This window comes from Canis aureus, chromosome 3 (assembly GCF_053574225.1).
Source record: "Canis aureus isolate CA01 chromosome 3, VMU_Caureus_v.1.0, whole genome shotgun sequence".
Taxonomy (NCBI): domain Eukaryota; kingdom Metazoa; phylum Chordata; class Mammalia; order Carnivora; family Canidae; genus Canis; species Canis aureus.
In genome coordinates this window covers 50,123,339-50,144,297 of record NC_135613.1, presented here as the reverse complement: position 1 = coordinate 50,144,297, position 20,959 = coordinate 50,123,339, and the positions used below count along the sequence as shown (strand labels likewise).

Below are 20,959 nucleotides of genomic sequence, written 5' to 3'. Positions count from 1 at the left end.
AACACACAAAAGTGTGTGCAGAGGGCCTGGCACACTCAGGTGAGCTTCTTTCCAGCTATCTCTTTCTCTGGTACTAATTTCACTCTCCACAGGAGTCTTCCCGACTGGCAGGCACACAGAAATGATTGTAACGCGGCGGTTTGCCTGAAATGTGGTGTCTTTGCACATCTTTGTCTTGCACATTATTTATGGACCCCAAATAATGCAATGTTTTGGGGGCTGAGCAACTGAGTCTAGACAGGAAATGAGTTGATTCCATGAGACTTGCAAGGCCCCCAGCAAGATGTGCTTTCTAGAAGGGCATTGGGTGGGCTGGGGATTTTCATTTGCCCTGGAATATAAAGCGTGAGAGAAGAGATGGGGCTCTCGACACCAGGTCCAATATCTTTTTCATGACACTGTTTATTCTTCCCTGTACCGTATAGAAACCAGGTCGTGGTTGGGATCAAAGCACAGAATATGGGGGTGGGCAGCAGGTTCCACCTAAAATTGAGGTGTTTCTGTACTCTACTGGCCCTGACTGCACCCCACCCCCAAAGCCCCAGAGAAATCTCTCATGCTGTAGTGTAACCTCAGTAGCTGGCTGTAGCTCTGGGTCCCGCCCGGGTAAGAGCTTGGGATGGAGGAGGGGGTGGTGAGGAAGAGGGAGGAAGAGGAAGTATTTCCTGATTACTTGACAAACATAAACCCAGGCCTGAGCTTCAGTCCAGGCTCTGACGACAGGGGATCACCATCTCAGGTCCCTGTTTACTCCCTCCCCTCAACCCTCTCCACCCTCACTACTCTCTCATTCTGTCCTCTCTTATCTGGCACTGATAAAGTGCGGGCTCTGAAAATGTACGGTCACTCGAGAAGGGTGGGGATACCAAAAAGCTTCTAGGAATGAATGACTCAGCCCAGGCTGAAAAGAGCCACATTGTCTAGATGTGTCCATTTGCTCGCACACATCTCACAAAGAAAGCACTTTTATGATCTTTTTACCACCTCTGTTGACCCATGGAGCGAGGCTGCGGGCCTGGGATTCCTGCTGCTTCTGGTTTTCTGTCTCCACACACACATGGTTGGGATTCCTGAGCTGTATCCCTTGTTCTTTGGAACTTCTCAGCCTCCTCCGAGGACCCTTATCAAAGCCCGAGGGTCAAAATCCCTACCTTCGGGGACCTGTATTTTGTTCTCCCTGTCCTAACAAAAATGACTAAGGGGACCACAGCGACGCCTTCATGCCTCCTACATGAAGACCTTGGGTCAAGAAAAGGAAGAAGATTAGCTGCTCATGCTGTGCTGGTCACACATGATGTTTATTAAAGTCCACCACTCTTGAAGGCCCCTCTGTCTTGGTCCCACGAGGCCTCCCATGCCAGTCAGAGAACTCCCAGGCCACCCCCAACTATCTGGCTTGCACACACCTCAGGTTTGGACAGTTACCTGCTGGAGGGCTTTCTGGCAGCATCTTATTGGTTTAGCAGCTTAATCTTCAAGACGTGGTCCTGGGCCACGGCTGAGACATCGCAGAATGCGGGACTATCTGATGTCTTTACAGACCCACCAGAGTGAAAATGACCAGCGGTCGAGGTCAAGCATTACTGTTTAAACACCAACGGTGGAATTTGCAAATGGGTAAATACCATATTGTGCGCAGGAGCCAAAGAATTTGTTCAAAAACAGCTACTCGGTATGTGTCGGAATGAGGCCTTGGTTACAGAGCAACGCAGAAGGGCCAGCAAAATACAGATTCTGGTGCTTCATAAACCTACTACAGCAGACAGACTAAGTGAAGCAACTCTCCTGCCAAACAGAAAATTCCAGATGCCAAGGAGAGAAATTAGAAGAGGCTGTGGAACATCAGAGAAAACTAGTCCCCTCTTAGAGATGGAAGTTCAACATGTTCAGAGGACCCGGGGATAGCCCAGACCGCTCCAGCTGGGACTGGCCAAGGATGAGGTTACATTAGGAAGAATCCCTATTCCATTCCATGCCCCTACCTGCTTGGGTCAGAGTACAGCCCCCAGAAGGGCTATGTGCCTGTTCTGGGAGCCTCGGGGATCTCTCTCAGGTTCTTATGAACAAAGCTGGTGCCACCAAGCCTCCACTGGCCTCTGCCAGACCCAGGACAGTGAGTGGGACCCTGCATGCTGCTGTGTTGTGAAATCGAGAAGCTCTCCTCCCCCTTTCTGTACATACTCCAGGGCTTTCTAGGGTTTTAGGAAAAGAGCCTTTTAGGAGTTTGACTCACTGGTCCCCACCTCCATCACGCTCAGGGAGGTCTGGAGCAGAAGATAAATGTAAGCACCATGGATTACTGAGGATCATCCTCCCTCCCCCAATGACTGAGGCTTCAATACTGGGTCCAGCTGGTCTTGTTCAACTGCTTTTTCCCTGCAGCCCCCTCGGTGCTCATGCAAAGGTTAGTCATGGCTGGCCAGATCCCCATAGTGGCTGGGCTGTGAACCCCAGCTTGGGCTCAAGCAGTGCCCCCTAATTCAAAAAATAATTAAACTTTTTCTTTCTTAAAACTATCTTAGGAGGCAGCATGTCTGGACTATAGTCCCAGATACAAGCAACCTTCATCACAACATAAGGTGTTAATAACGTCCTTCCACTCATGCTCGTGTTGTTATAATAGGCTGAGAATTAACTTAATCTAAACAATGTTACCTATAAAGCAATCACTTTAGAGAGTATACAGATTCTTTTGTAAAAACTATTAAACACCTAGAAAACTCAAAAAAAAAAAAAAAAAAAAAAAACCTGACCAGAACTACTCCACCCTCAGAAGGGTTGGAAGAAATAATCCCAAATCTCTATAAATTCTAACACGCAATGTTAGACATTTGGTGGGACTAGCTTTGTTCATGAGAACCTCAGAGACATCGCTGGTGCTCCCAGAATAGACAAATCCATTCCCAAATCTACTCCATGGCTATAAACTTCCATAAAAGGCTAGAAGAGATAAAAATTCTTGTTGGAGGAATTTCTCACCTGCCTCTGTGTCTATAAATGATCCACGGATGCAAAATGCAGTCACTCAGATTCACTGGAGGCCACCTATATTTTTGCAAGAATTCATTCTGGCCAAAAGCTGACAATCCAGGAATAGGTCCGGAGCTCCTAATTTATGTGGCTGGCCCAACACTACTCACAGCACCAAACGTGAGTGCCAAAGTTTCTGCAAGACTCCCATATGGTGACAATACACGTGGAGGGCAGATCTGACTTCTTCCAATGGCATCTATATCAACTTGCCCACCACATCCTCTACATCTCCATGAGGGGAAGCACAATGGCTCTTAACCGCTTCATGAATGGAAACACAGAAATTCAGGTGAGGTCAAAGAAAAGAAAAGCTGCCAACGAAGCCTTGCATTGCTCTCTAGATAAACCCCAATTGTGAGATCAGCTAGGTCTCCCTATCATAACCAGAATCCCTTTGCCTCTAAAGACAAAGTCTGTCCGCCCTGAGACTAAGTTTAACATCGCTTGCTTTGGGGCCAATTGGGAACTGCCCAGAGCACGACCAATGCTAAGTGTGGTCTGACAAATAACAGCTGGGGTCTAGCCAGCAACTTCTCCCCTGCCAACTCTACTCCACAAGGCAAGTCTTTAACTAGTACAGGGGAGAAAATCCTCTACTTCTCAGCCAGGGGACACTCACACCCTCACTGCTACTTTGTAAACCTACCAAGGAAAAAAACATCTCAATACCAAGCTCAGGTGCCAGGTGGAGCAAGGTGGAATCACCCAGCACACCACCATGCTAGAGTTCTGAAGCTGATGCTCTCTTGGCTTCAAGTGTATCCTTTTATCCTATGTTGAGATGCTGGGATTTGGGATTCCCCAAACCACATTCCTGCTTTCGTCTCTGATAGGCTCTGCCCGTCGTGGGTCCAGGGTGGGGGAACCTGTGAGACTGGAAGAGGAGGAAGGAATTCTCTCCTAGTTTGCTTCCTGTTTACCTCTGTGGGCTTCCTGTCCCTGTCTGTCTCCACTGGCAACGCTTCTTGTTCACTTGGGCAGTGTCAGTTTCTTCCAGAAGCATTGGAGTCCACTTTTTGGTTTTCTTAACAATCACAGAACCAACCTAAGCCAAACAGCTTCCCCTCCTCAGAGACTAAGGTACCAACCCCTCTGGAACTTTCTTCCAAGCTCAGCGACACCAGTACCAGTTGAGAAGCATCCCTGTCTCCTCCGCTTCAGAAATCTGAGATTCAGCCCACATGCCCCTTCTCCAAATGCCTAACTTTTCATGAGTTCAATATGTTCCCTTTGTTCCCCCAGCCTCAGGAAACCTGCCTCCTGCAGGTGGCTACTTCCACAAATACCCTTGTGTTCTCTTCCCGCCTTTTCCGTTACCTGGTTAGTAATTCTTTACATCAGATTATCTCTGGCATTATAACTGGTGTGATTTCTGTGCCCTGCCTGGACTGGGACTAATTCACCTTCAGGTTCCAGGCATCTATGGCAGGAAGTAGAGCGTGGGGCTTCCCAGCCCTATCTGACTGTGATGCTCGAGGGCACGTGCCCGCCCACCCACCCACGACCCACATTCAGATCTGGTTTATCTCAGCCAACTTGTGCACAAGCAGAGATAAGTTCACATTTAAAGGACATAGTGAAATTTGTGGCAAATGGAGCTTAATTGCTGTACAATCTTGGGGGGATGACAGCAGGGACTCCCTGCTAGATATTTGAATGTTTTTCCTTGCTGGCTAGAAGGGAGCTGTACGGAAGCATCCTCATCATAGGTTTTCGAGGGAAGATGATCTTGTTATAGTTTGCAGTGGGATTTTCTCTGGAATCCGTATGAAGGCACACTGGCTCCGGGATAACAGTAGGACCCACAGTCGGTACAGAGTACGAGCTCCACATCGATAACATGGCCTCTGACCTCGTGTCCTTCAACACCATATTTCCAGAGGACTTAGATGACTTTCTCCTTTTCAGGTGTGTGATGCTGGAAGGCTTGCTCTGCCGGGATGTCCGTTGGCTTTCCTCAAGTGCTTGCTTGCATTCCAGGTCTCTAGCTTTGCTTTTCTCAATGAGTCTTTTCACCATTGGAGACATATATGTGACATAGGCTGGCCAAGGGCTGTGTTTTTCAAGCATATTCAGGGGAAGCCCAATGTTTTCTGTGAGTTCTACCAGAAAATAGAAATATACATGATTTAGAGGCACTTGCATACAATCATTCAGTTCTTCAAAGAACCACATTTTGAATTTTCCCCCTCTCGCATAATTGGCCTTATACCCCGTGTTTTCAGTGGGGGAAAAATTGAATCCAAAGACGGGAGACAGGGACACCTGGGTGACTCAGTGGTTGAGCATCTGCCTTTGGCTCAGGACATGATCCTGGAGTCCCAGGATCGAATCCCACATCGGACTCCCTCTGCCTGTTTCTCTGCCTCTGAAACTGTGTGATTCTCATGAATAAATAAGTAAAATCTTAAAAAAAAAAAAAAAAAGATGGAAGACAGAATGACATTTCATGGTATGCATCAATTAAAGAACAGCATGGCAGTAAAGGGTGGGGAACTTGGGAGTCCAGCAGGCTTGGCTTCAGATCTTTGTATAACATCAAATTATTTAGATTCTGAACTTCTATTTTTTTTTCACCAACAAAATGGTTACCATGAGGCAATGGTAAGGATTAAATAAAGCTTGGAGCAGTTCAGCTTAGGGCCTGAAAGCTTGGGCTTTGCAATTAGACTGGTTGAGTCCAAATTCTTTCTATATTTGCATAATCACTGTGAATCTGGAGAAGCCCCTTAGCCTTTCTAAACCTTAGTCGCCTTGTGTGTAAAATCATGGTGAGAATAAGATCAACTTCATAGAGCCTTTGTGGGGTAAAGGAAATAAGTTATGTGAAGCTGTTAGCACAGTACCTGGCATGTAATAGTCAGTAAATGGTAACTATGAACATTTTGGCCATGTCTCCTTGCCTGGATTGTTTCATTTAATCCCTGTTATACCTTTCAATGGGTGTTATCCTCCAGTTAGCCGAGGATGAGACCAAGGCTGACTAGCTTGCATAACTAGCAAACAGTGGATTTGAACTCAAATCTAACAGGCTCAGAAATCCTTAGCTTTTCACTATAGTGCTGGCCAGAAGTTTTTGGGTATTTGGGTTAAGGAGGCTTTACTAGAAAATTCTATTCATGAGTTTGCCAAGCAGCCTGTTCCTTTATAGATACCAAATCATGGGCAGGTCAGTCCCTCCCTCTTCCTTTTGCAACTTCACTCCATCAAGCAGAAATGCCTCATGATGTCTCTCCCACTGGTGCTACATTCCCTGTTTTCTCAAATGGTGCATACTTTGATCATTTTAATAGGGGGTTGAGAGACAAGAAAGTTAAAAGGTTGCTCTTGCCATCTCCAACCTAAATTCAGTGAAAAACACCATCACTTGGGATAATCAGAGAAAATGCAGATCATATAGTTATTCCCAGGCTGCCTCATTGACATTCAGGAGCTGAAACTCATCTAGGGACAGATCTGTCAGTAGAGAACGTGTTGTGAAGGGCTTCATCTCCCTGCAAGAGTTGTGTATCATTCTGCCTGAGGAAGGCAAGATGTGTGACATCACCTCTCCCTAAAAAAAATGCATTAAAGCTTCCAAGTGCAGACCCAATGGTTCATTTTTGTCTCCTCAAAGTAAATGCAAAATGCAAAGATCTGGGGGCACTGGGCTGGCTTGGTCAGTAGAGCATACAACTACTGGTCTCAGGGTTGTGAGTTCGAGCCCCACGTTCGGTATAGAGATTACTTAAAGTCTTTTTTAAAAAAATGCAAAGATCTTGCAGGTTAAGGCATTTGCTTGTATAGGGCGAAACTATACTCAACTGGAGCAAAATAGGGGGCAGCCCTCCTTCCTCTCCAGGGCATGCTACATACTCTACCTGTGTAACAAGAGTGGCCACCTCAAGCCCTACCTCTATGTCTTCCCACCCCAGATCTTTAGCTTTAGCTCTCAGCTAGCAGCAGGAGCTCCCACTGCTAAGGCCCCAATCCCTACCTTCCTCTGTCTTCATCTTTCTTGCATCAATCACCTCCATCACTAAAGAGTTCTTCATACCGAAGGTCCAAATACCTTGGGGAAAATACACTTGTTAGCCAGGGCTACCACAGAGTGACCTGAGAGAAGAGGATGCACCATCCATGGAACTGGGGAGATGCAAGGTGGGCTCAGCACAAGAGGTCACAGTAAATGTCATCTACTCTGCCAGGGTCCAACCATGGTCATGGACTGGGCCAAGTTTCTATATCCTGGCTACACTTCTCCACTGCCACTGGGGAGAGGAGGAGTGGCAGCAATGGGCAGCTGTCAAGAGTCAATGCACAGGCCCCAAGAACAGGATAAAATAGAAAACTCTCAGTGCTCTACATGGCCATGTGTGTAGACAGTTTAATGGGAACTGTGTTCCAATGGTTCTGAGACTGGCAGGTGCATCAGCCCAGAGGACTTGTTAAAACAGAGTGCTGAGCCCTGCCTCTAGAGTTCCTGATTCAACAATCCATGTTCAATCAGAGGTGGGGAGGGAAATGCTGACAATGTGTAAGTTTTTATAATTAACTCCTACTGACAAGAAACAGGTCCTAGAGACCTCTGTAATTCCTTTCCAGTTCTAAGACTGGAAAATGCGCATCTGAGAGTTTTTAGCCAAGAACTCATCATTTTGTGTGTTCGGAACGGGCTATTTCTGTGGCCCTGGAACATTTGAAATGTCATGGAGCATTTCTACCACCCCCTGCCAATGTCCAGTGAAAAAAGTCTCAGATGGTTTTTAACAAGTTCCCAGGTGATGCTGGGGCTGAGTCAGGAGACCACACCATGAGAACCACCAGTCGCAAGCAGGGCTTCTCAAACTTGAGTGAACACTACCATTGCCTGGGGAGCTTGTAAAAGCACAGACACTCGGTGACCCACCCTCCTGCGATTCTGATTCAGTAGATCTGCTTTGGGGACCAAAGAATTTGCACTTTCAGGAAGCTCCCAGGAGAGGCTGCTGGTCTGGGGACCACACACTGAGTAGTGCTGGTTTAGACTGAATAATGACTCTACATGTTTCTTTCTGCTGCAACATCTGCAAGGGTTGACTTGTTCAGATGTGAAACACTCCCCTGAGATAAGCAAATTCCCAGGTTTTCCATCTCCTTTTTTACCTCCTAACCCAGGAACCATTGTGGTATGCAAATATGTTACTGACAAGGTCAACCTTAAATCCTACTGTGTTTCTAAATTAAGTTATCACCAGTGTCAGCATTTTATTATAACACACCTAACAAAGGATAGCACCCTAGACATTTATTCATACTCTTTAAAAAAAAAATTCTACTTTTTGTCAAGCCTATTTAGATCCGGGCCTTATGGAGTCCCTACTGTTCCATCTGAGAGGTAAGCTTTCACAACACATTTTTAGGAGAATTCACAGTATCATTTTTCTGAAGTTAGAGAAGAAATGATGTTCACATAGACCTCTAACCTATAGCTTCAGGTAATAATAAACAACAAAAAAAGAAAGTTCCTTTTCTCCTTCTGAGACCTACCATAGATCTCAGAATTACAAGCCACCCATCCCAAGTCTCCAGTAATGTAGAGGATGTCATCCCATGCCGGTTCACCTCCAATGGAAGAGATTCTTGGCTTATCCCCCATATCTGTAGAACTGTTAAAAATGTGTTTGTACCTCTCTCCATATGTACAATAGGATTAATCCATTCATGCTGGATGATGGGATAATGTTTTGAATTCATGATATTTGGGTAATTTTGGATAATGCCATTCATTCTTGCTTCTAAGTTTCTAGTTAATAAAGCTTGAAGCCTCAAAGAGGCTCAGGTCTTAGCAAATTATTTGTTTCAGTGCCAGCGTGCATTTGTGTAGCCCAACATTTCCATATCTCACCATATCTCACTGGACCCCACAGCCTTCTATGGATGATCAACAATTCTATGGAATGGCAAGTTTTTGCCATACCTGCTGATGCAGGAACCAGGGAACTACAAACCCAAGGCAGGGAATGTTTGAGACCGCCTCAGAACTCATGGGGAGGACTTGTTTGTTTGAAAATAAAGGAGACAAATAGTTGACATTAAGTCTGAAGACAAGCTGTGGGCTTTTATAATTTCCTTCAACTCTGGCACAAAGGTTCCATTTTGTCTCCCTATAAATGAAATGCAGAGCAGCAGTCTACAGACAGAAACAGCATTGATGGGAGGGGCTGGAGGCATAAGATTGAAGTGGGTTTCTTGTTTCTCCTACAGGCACAAAGGCCTATGTTCAATACACTGGATTTTCAAGCCCAGCTCCTCCCACCAATCTCTTGTCCCACCATTTCCAGAATCTCATCTGATATGCTGGCCTTGGCCTAAATAAAATCAAAGGAATGACACGTACCTGGAATCTGACACAAATTTGTGACGTTGATCATGTTCCCTAACCTCTTAGGACCTCCATTATCTCACTTGGGAGATGAAGATGAATCTTTGCCCTGTTTCTCTCACAGAGGTATGGCCGTTAGAATAAACTGTCCAGAAATGAAAGTGCTTCTAAACTGGCAGTCCTCCAACTTTGCTGCACATTGGAATTACCAGGGATCTTTTAAAAATTCATATGCTGGCTCCACCTGCAGCACTGTGATTTACTTGGAATGGGATGGAATACAGCCATCAGAATCAAAAAGCTTGGTTCTAATGTGCAGCAAGTTTTGGGAACCACTGTTCTAGGAACCCAATCAAAAATCACGGAAGATTTACAGAGTGTTCACTACTTAGAAATAAGAAATAGGTTCGGGGGATCATTCAGGCCTTCTGCAGTTTCAAGACGTACTTTCATTGAAGGATTCTTGAATAGATATGTATAAATATATTCATAGTACTGAATGCCAGTGGCCTTTAAACATTTAAAAGGACTATAGTACATTTCCACTACCACCTGCCAAAATCAGAATTTACTTAGATCAAAGGACAGCCAGAGCCTTTAAACACTGAGCTAAGAAAACTGGCTCTGGATGGTGTTCTCATGCAAAGCTAATCTCACCCTCTGTAGCCACAAGCTGCATCCTTATCTCAGGAAACCATCTTGCAAAGGGATTTTGTGGATTCCAGGCAAAACTGATGGATGAGTGCATTGACACAAGTCAACCCCACTCAGACTTTTTAGCCCACTAACGCTGTGGAAGTAATGTCATTTGCACACTCATGATGGGCAAAACATTATCTTAATCCAGTGTTTCCTAAACCGTGTCCCAGAGAATACAAGAACCTCTCAAGATGTTAATTGGTATTACTTAAAGGGAGGAGGGGATTGTCCATGTCGAGGGTCACCCTGTAAGGTGTAAGAGTCACCCTTACACCCTATAAGGCCACATAGATTGTTAAATCCAGGGGGGCACCATTCACATAATCCATGTTGTTGAGCAATATAAATACAGCAGGCCTGCCCTTAGTCAGGGAAGTTTGAGAAATAGTCTGTTAAACAAATTCCTTTAGTGCAGCACTTCTCAGAGACTCTAATATGTTACCTTGCTCTGTAACCCTCCAAAGGGAGATTGCTATTCAGTATCCCCTCATCTCACTTGACCAGGGCATCATCCCTATGTCCATCCACTCATTCATTGGGTAGAGCAAGTCATGGACCCAGTAACCAGGAAAACATTTGTGTGGATTCTAAAGCAATGTCCTTCTGCAGCCTTGTTTTGGAACTCTGAGCAGCAGAGACAGTGATGACATAAGACGATGGAAGGATGAACTTGCTCAAGGTATAGCCGGATCTTCGATGACTCACTTCCTCTGAAATCAGCGTCAGAGGCTTGGTCCCAAGAAAGTGCCCATACCAAAAAGAATAAACCAACATAAGGGCCTTGTGCTCCACTTGGAAACTAGACCCATTTTCCTCTCTTCAGCCTCTTTCGTCTCTCCCCTGCTCCAATCTGCAGGCATCTTGTCTTGCTTGCATCTCATCTCCCACTCTTCTCCTTGAGCCATACCTAGGAGTATTGGCTGGCCCCAGAAGGAGAACAATTTCTCAAACAGGAAACTGATGCTGAGTTTTGTTTCACCCTCTGCCTGTTATCCCCCTCCTCCCCACAGCCTCGCATATCCTCCCCTGCCCTCTGTTTCCTTTTCTGCCCTCTGGCTACTCTTCATTTATTTTGGCTGGAGAGGAAGCTGCTACTTAGGCTATTAGCATCTTGGAAGGTTTATCTCTAAAATCAGCAGAAATGTTCCTGGGCATAAATCAACTTGGTGCAGTGTGTGGTTGATGTGCTGACGTCCATCCCAAGTGCCCTGCCTGGGAGACACATAGAGCCTCCTCCCTTACAGGCCGAATGCATGCTCTGACCCCCAGCATTCTAGGGAAATACAGCGCACATCCAACAGGCTTCCCATTAGCCCTCTCTCTTCATGACTCTTTCCACCTCTTTACCTTGCCCATCCTGGGAACCTATGGAAACTCTTATCATAGCCTCATCTCTACTTGTTGGGCTCTAGGGGGATACACACAAGATAATTGTTTGATGTGTCTTTAGAGACACTGATCCTGGGGAATGTGGGGAATCCTAGAACTGTTAAGACAGAGGAGAGTGAGTGGGGAGGAGCAAGTGATCTTCCTCTCTCCTTATGCAACAATGTGCTGGCCACCTTCCCAATCTCATCTCCCCAAACACATACACTCTACTCCAAGGAGAGGAGAAACAAGCCCATTATTGCTCTCTGTTAAGATGCACACGATGGGCAGCATAGTTGGTCATTGTCAGCATGTTCTAACACAGACAATCCCTCTCTCTAAGGGAAGCAACTATCTAACTTCATCTGGGGTGGGTAGGTGGGAGTCTAATCAGAATTGCCCATCTTTGGGGCACCCGGGTGGCTCAGTCAGTTAAGTGGTTGCCGTCAGCTCAGGTCACAATCTCAGGGTCCTGGGATCCTCCCTACTCAGTGGGAGCCTGCTTCTCCCTCTCCTCCTCATTCATGCTCTCTGTTGCCATCTCTGTCTTTCTATCAAATAAATAAATAAAATCTTAAGAAAAAAAGAAAAGAATTACCCATCTTCTAACACAGACCTGGCATTACTGATTCAGCATTTTTGGTGGTGGGAAGGGCATACATTGCTTCTTGAAAACATTTCTATACTCTACATACATTCACCTTGTGAATGCTCCACATTCACCTCTTGCTTTGGAGTCTCTATCCTCCTCAATGTCAAAGGCTCACAGGGTAGATTTGTTTTCTGTGCCAATAACAAATCAAAATGAATAATCCATGTTATCTTCATTGTCAAGAGAAAAAAAGCAGAGAAGTCCCTGTGCATAGGCCAGAGCAAGTCCCAGCAGCCATCCTGCAGATGGTTACTGAGCATCTTCACGTACCAGGTATTGCAGTGGGTATGAAAGACACAAAGCAGAATGAGGCACAGCCTTGGTTCAAGGAACTCACAGCACCTTGAAGAAGACAGACCACAAGATTCCTAGCTCAGCCTGGGTGGCAAGGGATGTCAAGAAACAGATTCAAGAAGAATTTGTGCTGAGTCTTGAAAGACAAGGGAAATGATGGACAAGCATGGTTTCAATGCTAGCCTCAGTGTTGCAGGGCTAATGGGAGTGACATGCTCAAGGCCCACATTCTTCTTCCAGTATGCAGATCATAGAGGCTGTTTCCAAATGGGATCCTTTCTGCATCTGAACTATAGCATTGAGTCTGCTAAATGAGCACTTTACAAATCCGCTATGGGAAGCAGCATTGGGCTTTGTATACCAATCAGCTAGAGCTACAGATCTGAATCTTATATTTACCCAAGGTCTATTCAGTCATAAATATTAAAATTTCCATTTTTAAGATGTAATATGCAGACCCATTAGACACAAAGCTCATACAGTCATATTATCTTTAGATCAAGTTCCAAATTTTAACATCAAATTTCTGGAACAAGCCAAACAGTCATAATCAAGAGGAGAGCTTTTCAACCTTTTCCTTTCAATGGACATTTTGGGGACACTTGTACATGGATAGGCTAGACAGGTTGGAAATATGTGGAAAAAACAAGCAGCAAGAAATAGTGTTATAATTTCAGATTCAGGAAATCAAAACTGAAAGGCTTTCAGGAATTTGTTGCTCCGAGACCCTCTCTGCCTGACAGCTGGCTCATGAGCAATGGGACTATGAAAATGTGTGGCCCCACAGTGTTTAATCAATCAGAAAAAGGAAGTCCTGCTTCACTGGAACAATGAGACATTGTAAACCTAGAGAACACATGGGGGAAACAGGCCGGCATTTCCCAGGACTGGCCTCAATCAATGGGCCAGACCACCCCCTTTTGAAATGTTCAGAGCACTACGAATCCAGGCAAGTGTTTGTTTTGAAGAAGGGGATTTGCATTTGCAACTTGGCCTAAAAGCAAAGCACCAAAGCAAATCTATAGGATTCAATTATTCCATCAGTCCCATTGACAGCAAGTCTCAGTATCACACAGTTACCCCAGCCTATGCCAGAATGTGAGAAAATTCACACATCGCATGGTGCATCCAACTCTCGGGACCCAGAAAACTCCCAATTATGATTAAATCACAATTCTCAAATGTCTGGGATGAGTTTGTCCCCACCTGAACCGCAATCCAAACAAATCATCCTCCTGAAAACTAAGAGTTTGACAATACTTTGTCCTGGATCTCCTCGTTCATACTCAGCAACAACTTTAGTCCTACCTAAGACAACTTATGAAATGGAAATGAACAAAATAGAAGAAGTGACATCTAGGAAAGAGGAGAGGAATGAAAGCTTTGAAGATGGATACTCAGCACTATTACAAATGGAAGGTGAGGTGAAGGAGGCTAATTTCAATGCTGTGCCAAGACAGCCCTATGTCATTAGCATAGTCCCATACTCCTTCCTGCACGTGGCCAGTCCCCTCGTGCACTAGCATACAGGGAGGAATCAAAACAAATCATCACCTTTCCTAGAAAAGCAATTCAAGGCATGTATCATGTCAATAATGGCCAGTTGCATTTTGCTGTATTCATTTGCATGTAGCCTCATAATAGAAATTCTACATCAGCATTATAGAAAGCTTGGAAAACATTGTTTTTTAATCTTAAAATCCCATAACCATCAAACAACATTTATTTGTGTGCTCTTGTTCTTTGTTTACATGGTTATGGCCAAAAACTGTACACATCCTTCTGAATCCATCATTTTTGCCCTGACATTAGATTGTATTTTCTCGTGTTCTTAGAGATTCCTGATGGTTATTTTAGAGGCTGCTTAGTAATCTATCAAGTGAATGAACTATTATGAATCATGCCTGCATTGGGGAATTTTAAAGTGTTCCAATTTTAGCCACTGTAAGTGATGGCAGTGTCTTTTAAAATGGAGAATTCATTGGTGCCCTTCTGTTGTTTATAAACCTGAATATAGCAAGGTACTCAGGAAATGTCGGCTGCTGGTGTTTAGTCTCCCAAAGATCTCAGTACTGCCAAAGCCACTCCCCTCTCAACCTGGAGAGGTATTAGTCTCCTCCCTGCTCCCCTGTCTTCATGGACAAAGTGCAACTAGGATATTTGTGGCCATGGTCTCTAGGGGTCCTACCAAGGTCTATCATTCATTGGAGCAAAACCCATAGTGATAAGGTTGGAAACTAATACAAAATCTGTGAGCGATGGCTCCCAGTGCCAACATGAGGCAAACTGCAGGCAGGAGAACTGTAGCTAAAACCTCTCCCACTGCCACCCCAGTCTGAAGGGTCATGAGAGAAGTTTTATTTTTTTATTTTTTTTTTTAAGATTTTATTTATTTATTCGTGATAGTCACACACAGAGAGAGAGAGAGAGAGAGAGGCAGAGACACAGGCAGAGGGAGAAGCAGGCTCCATGCAGGGAGCCCGATGTGGGATTCGATCCCGGGTCTCCAGGATCGCGCCCTGGGCCAAAGGCAGGCGCCAAACCGCTGCGCCACCCAGGGATCCCATGAGAGAAGTTTTAAAAGTATCAGCTCTCTGAGGACAAGACCAGCTATGCACAGGGATATTGCCCCCCAAAAACAGTCTGCTTGCTGCAATGCTTTAAGACTGTGTGTGTTAGTGAGGAGGCAGCAATGAGATCAATGAAAGATACTCTAAATTTTCAAGATATGGTGCCTTGAGCTCAAGGCATGGGAGCCATGTGAAAGCCACTCAACAACTATCTCCAAACAAGGAGGTAAAAAGCATTCCAGCCAATTGTCAAAGCACTGAGTGACTGCTGAGGGAACCAAAAAACCTCAAAAAGCAAACCAATTCCCCACAAAAATGCAATGAGCATGAGCCATTTAATGAAGGAGCCATCAATTCCAATTCCCCACTCCACCCGCCTGCTGTAGTGAGACCACTCGAGCATTATTGCTCCCAAATGAAATCATATATGCTCTTGATAAGGTACCTGAGTCATCAAGAAATTGTCAAATTGTGATCATCCTTTCTAGTGAGAAAGCAAGGAAGTATGAAAAAGATCTTTCCAAAGTTTACAAGTTTCCTCCAGCAGTGCACCAAAGGAGGGTGCTGTGGACCTGGGAAGGCCCATATTTGTTCTCTGAGAAGTGACTGAATAGAAGAGGGGGGCCTCACTGGTTTTGGAGGTTGACAAAAGTGGTCCCTTTTGCTCTTGTTTACTCAGCAATCTTCTGAAAATTGACATATCAAATTACTCAGGTATATGTCCCATTATAAGTTATTATATTGTCATCCTGAATTATTAATCATTTTCCACTGAATGTGGTCAAAATCACTTCCCAAAACCATATCACTCTACCTCTTCGGTATCACTAGGACCTTGATAGTTAACCTAAACATGTTCCTGGGACCTACCTGTCTTCTGAGAATAGGTTCTCATTTCCAGCAGCATATTAAACAAATTTCTCTAAGTGTTTTGACTTTTTATCAAATTTAAATCTATTTGAAACCCAAGTCAGTGTCTTTTCCTGACCCATACTTCCACAAACATCTCCTCCAGCTCCATGCCCTGCTTCTGTCGATCACATCATCATCCTTCCTGACACTCAAAGTAGAAACTCAACTCCTTCCCTCTCACGCCCCAAATTCAGGCTCTGTTCCTCAAATATGTCTTCCCACCTCTATTCTTTTTCCCTCTAGCTCATCCTCCATACGGCGGCCACAAGAATTATCATTTATAAATATATTTACTCATCCATTCAACAAATATTTACGGAATGCTCCTTCAAGCACCACGCCAAGCCTGACATTCTCACCAGAGAAAAACAACTGAGAAGGTTCTGATCATGTCATACCTCTGCTCAAAAATTATTTGTTACCAATTTCCAAAAATGAACCTTCCTTAAAATCTAGTCCCAGAAAAGCCTCCCAATCTGGGCTCCTACCAATATCACCTCCCAACCCCTGACACACACACACACACACACACACGTACACTCGATGCCCTTCTGTTCCCCACACTGGCCAAGCCCTGGGCATGTACCACATACCTTTGTCCTGAGTCTTCTTCTCATTTCCCACTTCTAAGGGGCTGCATGTCCCCCAAAACCCAGAACATAACTTAACCATTGAGGAAAAGTTTTCCCAACCCTCCCAGGGTGAGAATCTGTCCTTCCCCTGTGCTCTTAGAGGAAGGCAAACATAACCCTATTATAAATAGCATTTACAACAATATGTGAAGAAAATTGTTAGGGATCAAAAGGTGTGGGGTTTATTCAGAGCCTTGAGTAAACTGATAAAATTGTGTTCAAAATCTGAAAAGCTGGCTCAGTCAGTTAGGTGACTGCCTTTGGCTCGAGTCATGATCCCAGGGTCCTGGGATTGAGCCCCGCCTCGGGCTCCCTGCTCAGCAGGGTGCCTGCTTCTCCATCTCCCTCTCCCTGCTACTCCCTTTGCTTGTGCGAGCTTTCTCTATCAAATAAATAAATAGCATCCTTTTTTTAAAAAAAACCTGAAAAGCTGAGGATAAGAAACTGAAATTTGGAGACAACCCTGCCCTGGGACTTTCTGCCAAGAATGCTTTGTCAGATCATCACCAAAGGATGTACCCTCTCTCCTCTCGAGGGAGGGCTGTTTTTCCTCTCATGACCCAGAAATCCAGAAGTTTCTGGACCTAGAGGTGGGAATTCATCCTCCTTACTCCCCACTGCCATTCTCAAGCCAGTTTCTTCCCTTCTCCTTTGAAGCTCATGTTATCAGACTCTACCACCACTTCCCACCTGGTTGTTGCCAGCCTCTCTTCTCAGCCACTGACAACCTCAGTTTCTGGCACACCGGCTTCTGTTGTACCATCATAACCCCATCATCAATATTTGGTTTCCTCATCATCTCACGAATGATGCATGTATGCTGCCTTCCCTCCCAATATGATGGATAAAGGGCCCATATTCTTGTCAAAAAACGCCCTTCCTCTGCACACCAGGCTTCTCCCCCTCTTATCTTCCAAAATGCAGTGGTCATGAGTAATAGTTGACCAGTTGACCACCATCATGTTCTTGAATCATCTTCCTACTTGGTTTCCACGATGCTACATGGACCCGTTTTCCTCCCATGTCACTTGTCAACCTCCTTTTCAGATTCCACTGATGGTTTCTGGGCTCCTTTCTCCATATGTCCCCAAGATGACATCAATGAGTTCTTTGGCCTCGAAGCTCATCTGTTTGCCAAATTTTAACACTAACCTGACTCCTTCCCCAAAGACCAAATGCATATTATCCAACTGTCATCTCTGCATCATTTGTATGTCTACATCAAATTTTTCATGGCTCAAACAGAACTCTCCACTTTACTCCCTAAAATGCTCCTCTCCTGTTTTTCCATCTCAGAGGCACCATTGTTCACCAAATCACCCAATTTTAAAATCTCAAGACTATCTTCGATTCCTCCTGCTTCTTTACTTAATACATCCAGTTCATTATCTTCTCCCCACCCGCCACACTGCTATTATATAACTTCTCTTCATCTCCACCCTAGTCCAAGACATCAACATCGATTCACTGGACCCCTGGATACCTGCTCACTGGTCTCCCTGTCTTCACTCACATCCTTACTATTCCTTCTCCACAAAAGACCCAGAGTGGTCATTTTTAAATATAACTAAAATTAAATCATTCCACTTCCAGTACCCCCAATGCTCTGTGTTCTATTTGGGATACAATGCAAATTCCTTACCTTGGCCTACAAAGCTCTCCTTGATCTAGCCCCTGCCTACCCTTTTGGTCTCAGCCAGTGTCACCCTCCCACCACTCACTGCAGAGCCTCTCTGGTCTTCCTCATCTTCTCAAGCCCAACAAGTTGTTCCCATGTTAGCATTCTACAGCCTCTCCCTCTGCCTGGGATGCACTTTTCCCTGATTTCCACTTGAGTTGTTCCTTCCTATGAATCAGGATCCATCCTAAATATGAATTCTTCAATGAGACCTTCTATGACAACCTAGAGTAGCCTCCAATCACTACCACATCTCCCATTTCAATTCTATGCATGGCACCATCCCTGACTGATATATCCCATGATTTATTCATCTGTTTATTTTCTCCCAACCAATGAGAAGGTAGGTTCCATAAAAGCAGGGATCTCATTCATCACATTCTCTGTCCCCAGGCACTGGGATCAAAATCATTAGATAAATGAATGCTCCTGCAATTGCCACAGCAATTTCCCCTGGAATTTCTAAGAATTCTTGGGGAATTCTAAATGCCTATCCAGGGGGGCAATCACTTCTCCCCTGTCTCTCTCTCTCTCTGACTTAAGTTTTCCCCATCTATAATGTGGGAATGATACACCTCCCTTGTAGGATGCAAGCACATGGAGCCATGACCATCCAGGATACAGGCTTTATGAAGCAGCTAAGGTGAAACCTTATCTAATAGGGAAAGTCCACGGGGTCTAAACATACCAAATTCCAACTCAAGCCCTACTCTGCTTTCCCTCCTAACCTGCCTGTGCATCCCAATCTGGTCCAGCATGTGCCTGTCCCCTCCACTCCCACCAGACATGGCCAGGTCTCATCAGCACAGGATGCCACACCTGGGGTATCTTCCATCTGTAGATGCTGGATGAAATTGCCCTTTAACAGATATATTCTCTTCCCTCAGAATGATTATAAATTAGATCCATGCTCCCCACATCTCCAACCCCCCATCTCACTGGTCCCTTTATCTCTCTTACCAGGGCCATTCCAATGATATTTCCCTCGGGAGGCAGGCCAGACCCTGCAGGTGGGCTCACATGTGCACCCCCTTGTACCTCAAGGATCAGGGCCATTTATCCCACTACATGTTACTTATCCGGTATACCTCTGTCTCCCTTCCTGCATTGTGTTTCTTAAAGGTCAGAAGTAAGATCTTTAATTTCCAGTCAACTCCCGGCCCACATGTTGCCTACTTTGAAGACTGAATACCATCAAGACCTAAGGCCAGACTTGCTTACCTTGTTCTGATCTCTTCCTGTCCCCCCTTCTCCCATCTGGAAGCTCTTGCAAGTCTCTGGTGCAGTTCATTTAACTAGGTTTCTGGGGAAAATAGAACGAGAAAGGTAAACTTGTAAAACATAATATATTGTAACTGATATCATTAGTTTTGGGGGAAGTGGACAGTTGAATACATAGAAAACTGTTACCTACAGTTAACAGAGAAGGTAGTAATTGCCAGTAATCCCCCAGAGGTCAAGGTGGGGTGGGTCTCTTGAAATTGGGGAGAAATATTTATTTACTAATTTCAAATGAATCTTTCTAGGCACAAATATACACAAATACTATACAATGAAACATCACTGCTATCCACATTGAAAATATGTGTGGGTAACATGCCAGGAAATGTTGAGGTTCTGACAAAAGGAGTTTTTGTTGAGTCAGAAACCCAATTAAAAAACGAGGGCTGTAACGTGTCTCCTTGGCATGGTGGGGGAATGCATCAAATGCTTTTAAGATCTGGGGAACAGGCCCCTTATGAGTGTGTTGTGTGGACATCCTCTGCCCAGCGAAGGTCTGGCCTTTGAGGTCCACCTTCATGCAGCACCACAGGAATAACAGTTCTCCCCTTGCTGTTCTTGTTGTGTTTCTGTGATATCGTTGTGTATTTCAACATTTCAAGAGGGCAACTGATAAGGGAATTAGCCGAAGTTCTTAAAAAGGCAAAGCTGCATTGCTAAACAATTGTTTGCAGCAAAGTACGGCATAGTACAAAGAGCATGAGCTCAGGACAGTCCAGTTAGTTACTTCTTAGCTATGTGACCAGAAATAAGATACTTCATCTTCCTAATCTCTGTGTTCTCATCTATAAAATAGGGGCAATAACAGGAACTATCCTTGGATGGCCATGAGGATTTTTGTCATGAGATAATTCATATAAGGCATTGGGCACAGGGCCTCAGCACATGGGAAGAGCCCACTGGTTGGATTGTGGTCATCATCATGAATGCAGAACTTGATATCTTCCAAAATGCCAAAACAACATTATGTGGTCTAGTTGTCAGGCTGGAGAAATTAACCAAATGTGTTATCAAAAATGGACATTGAGTTGAAGATCAGGGAAGAGATTGGAGCAGTGAGAAGTCAGATGATGGGCTCAGGGAGTCTTCTAACACAAATGCTGCCATACTGTTGTCTCCACATCTCACCCATCCCACCCCACTTCTCAGGTCCCAACAGCCCTGCTTATACCACCTGCTCACCAAAATGACACCCTCTGGGGATCATCCCTGAGCCCAGGTAGGTCTGAGACATCTGTCTCCACCTGCAGACATGCGTGTGTTCAAATGCACATATACACACACAACCCTGAGTAGAACACTGGTATAGTCCTTGGGATGAGAAAGTCTATGAACTACACACACGCATGCACAAACATGTGCATGCACACACGCACATGTACACACATGCATACACAAATACCATATAACTCTAAAGTCACCAGCCATGTCTACCCTGAAAATTTCTGCTATGATATGCCCTGTCCCCGCTGGGTTCTACTTCTCTTCTCAGGTCAC

General features: G+C 44.8%; 1 protein-coding gene across 2 annotated transcripts in view; it reads right to left on the bottom strand.

Annotated features, from left to right (window-relative positions):
• Positions 1 to 4,615: 4,615 nt before the first annotated feature.
• The window catches only part of CDRT4 (CMT1A duplicated region transcript 4), a 31,807-nt gene continuing 15,463 nt past the window's right edge, over positions 4,616 to 20,959 (bottom strand). For both annotated transcript variants that reach the window (XM_077892569.1, XM_077892568.1), the window contains 3 exons: positions 19,403 to 19,484; positions 7,010 to 7,084; positions 4,616 to 5,135 (listed from right to left, as the gene is read on the bottom strand). In XM_077892569.1, the coding sequence (XP_077748695.1) occupies positions 4,678 to 5,135; positions 7,010 to 7,084; positions 19,403 to 19,472 (603 nt within the window). In that variant the 5' untranslated portion in view covers positions 19,473 to 19,484 and the 3' untranslated portion in view covers positions 4,616 to 4,677. The remainder of the gene's footprint in view (positions 5,136 to 7,009; positions 7,085 to 19,402; positions 19,485 to 20,959) is intronic.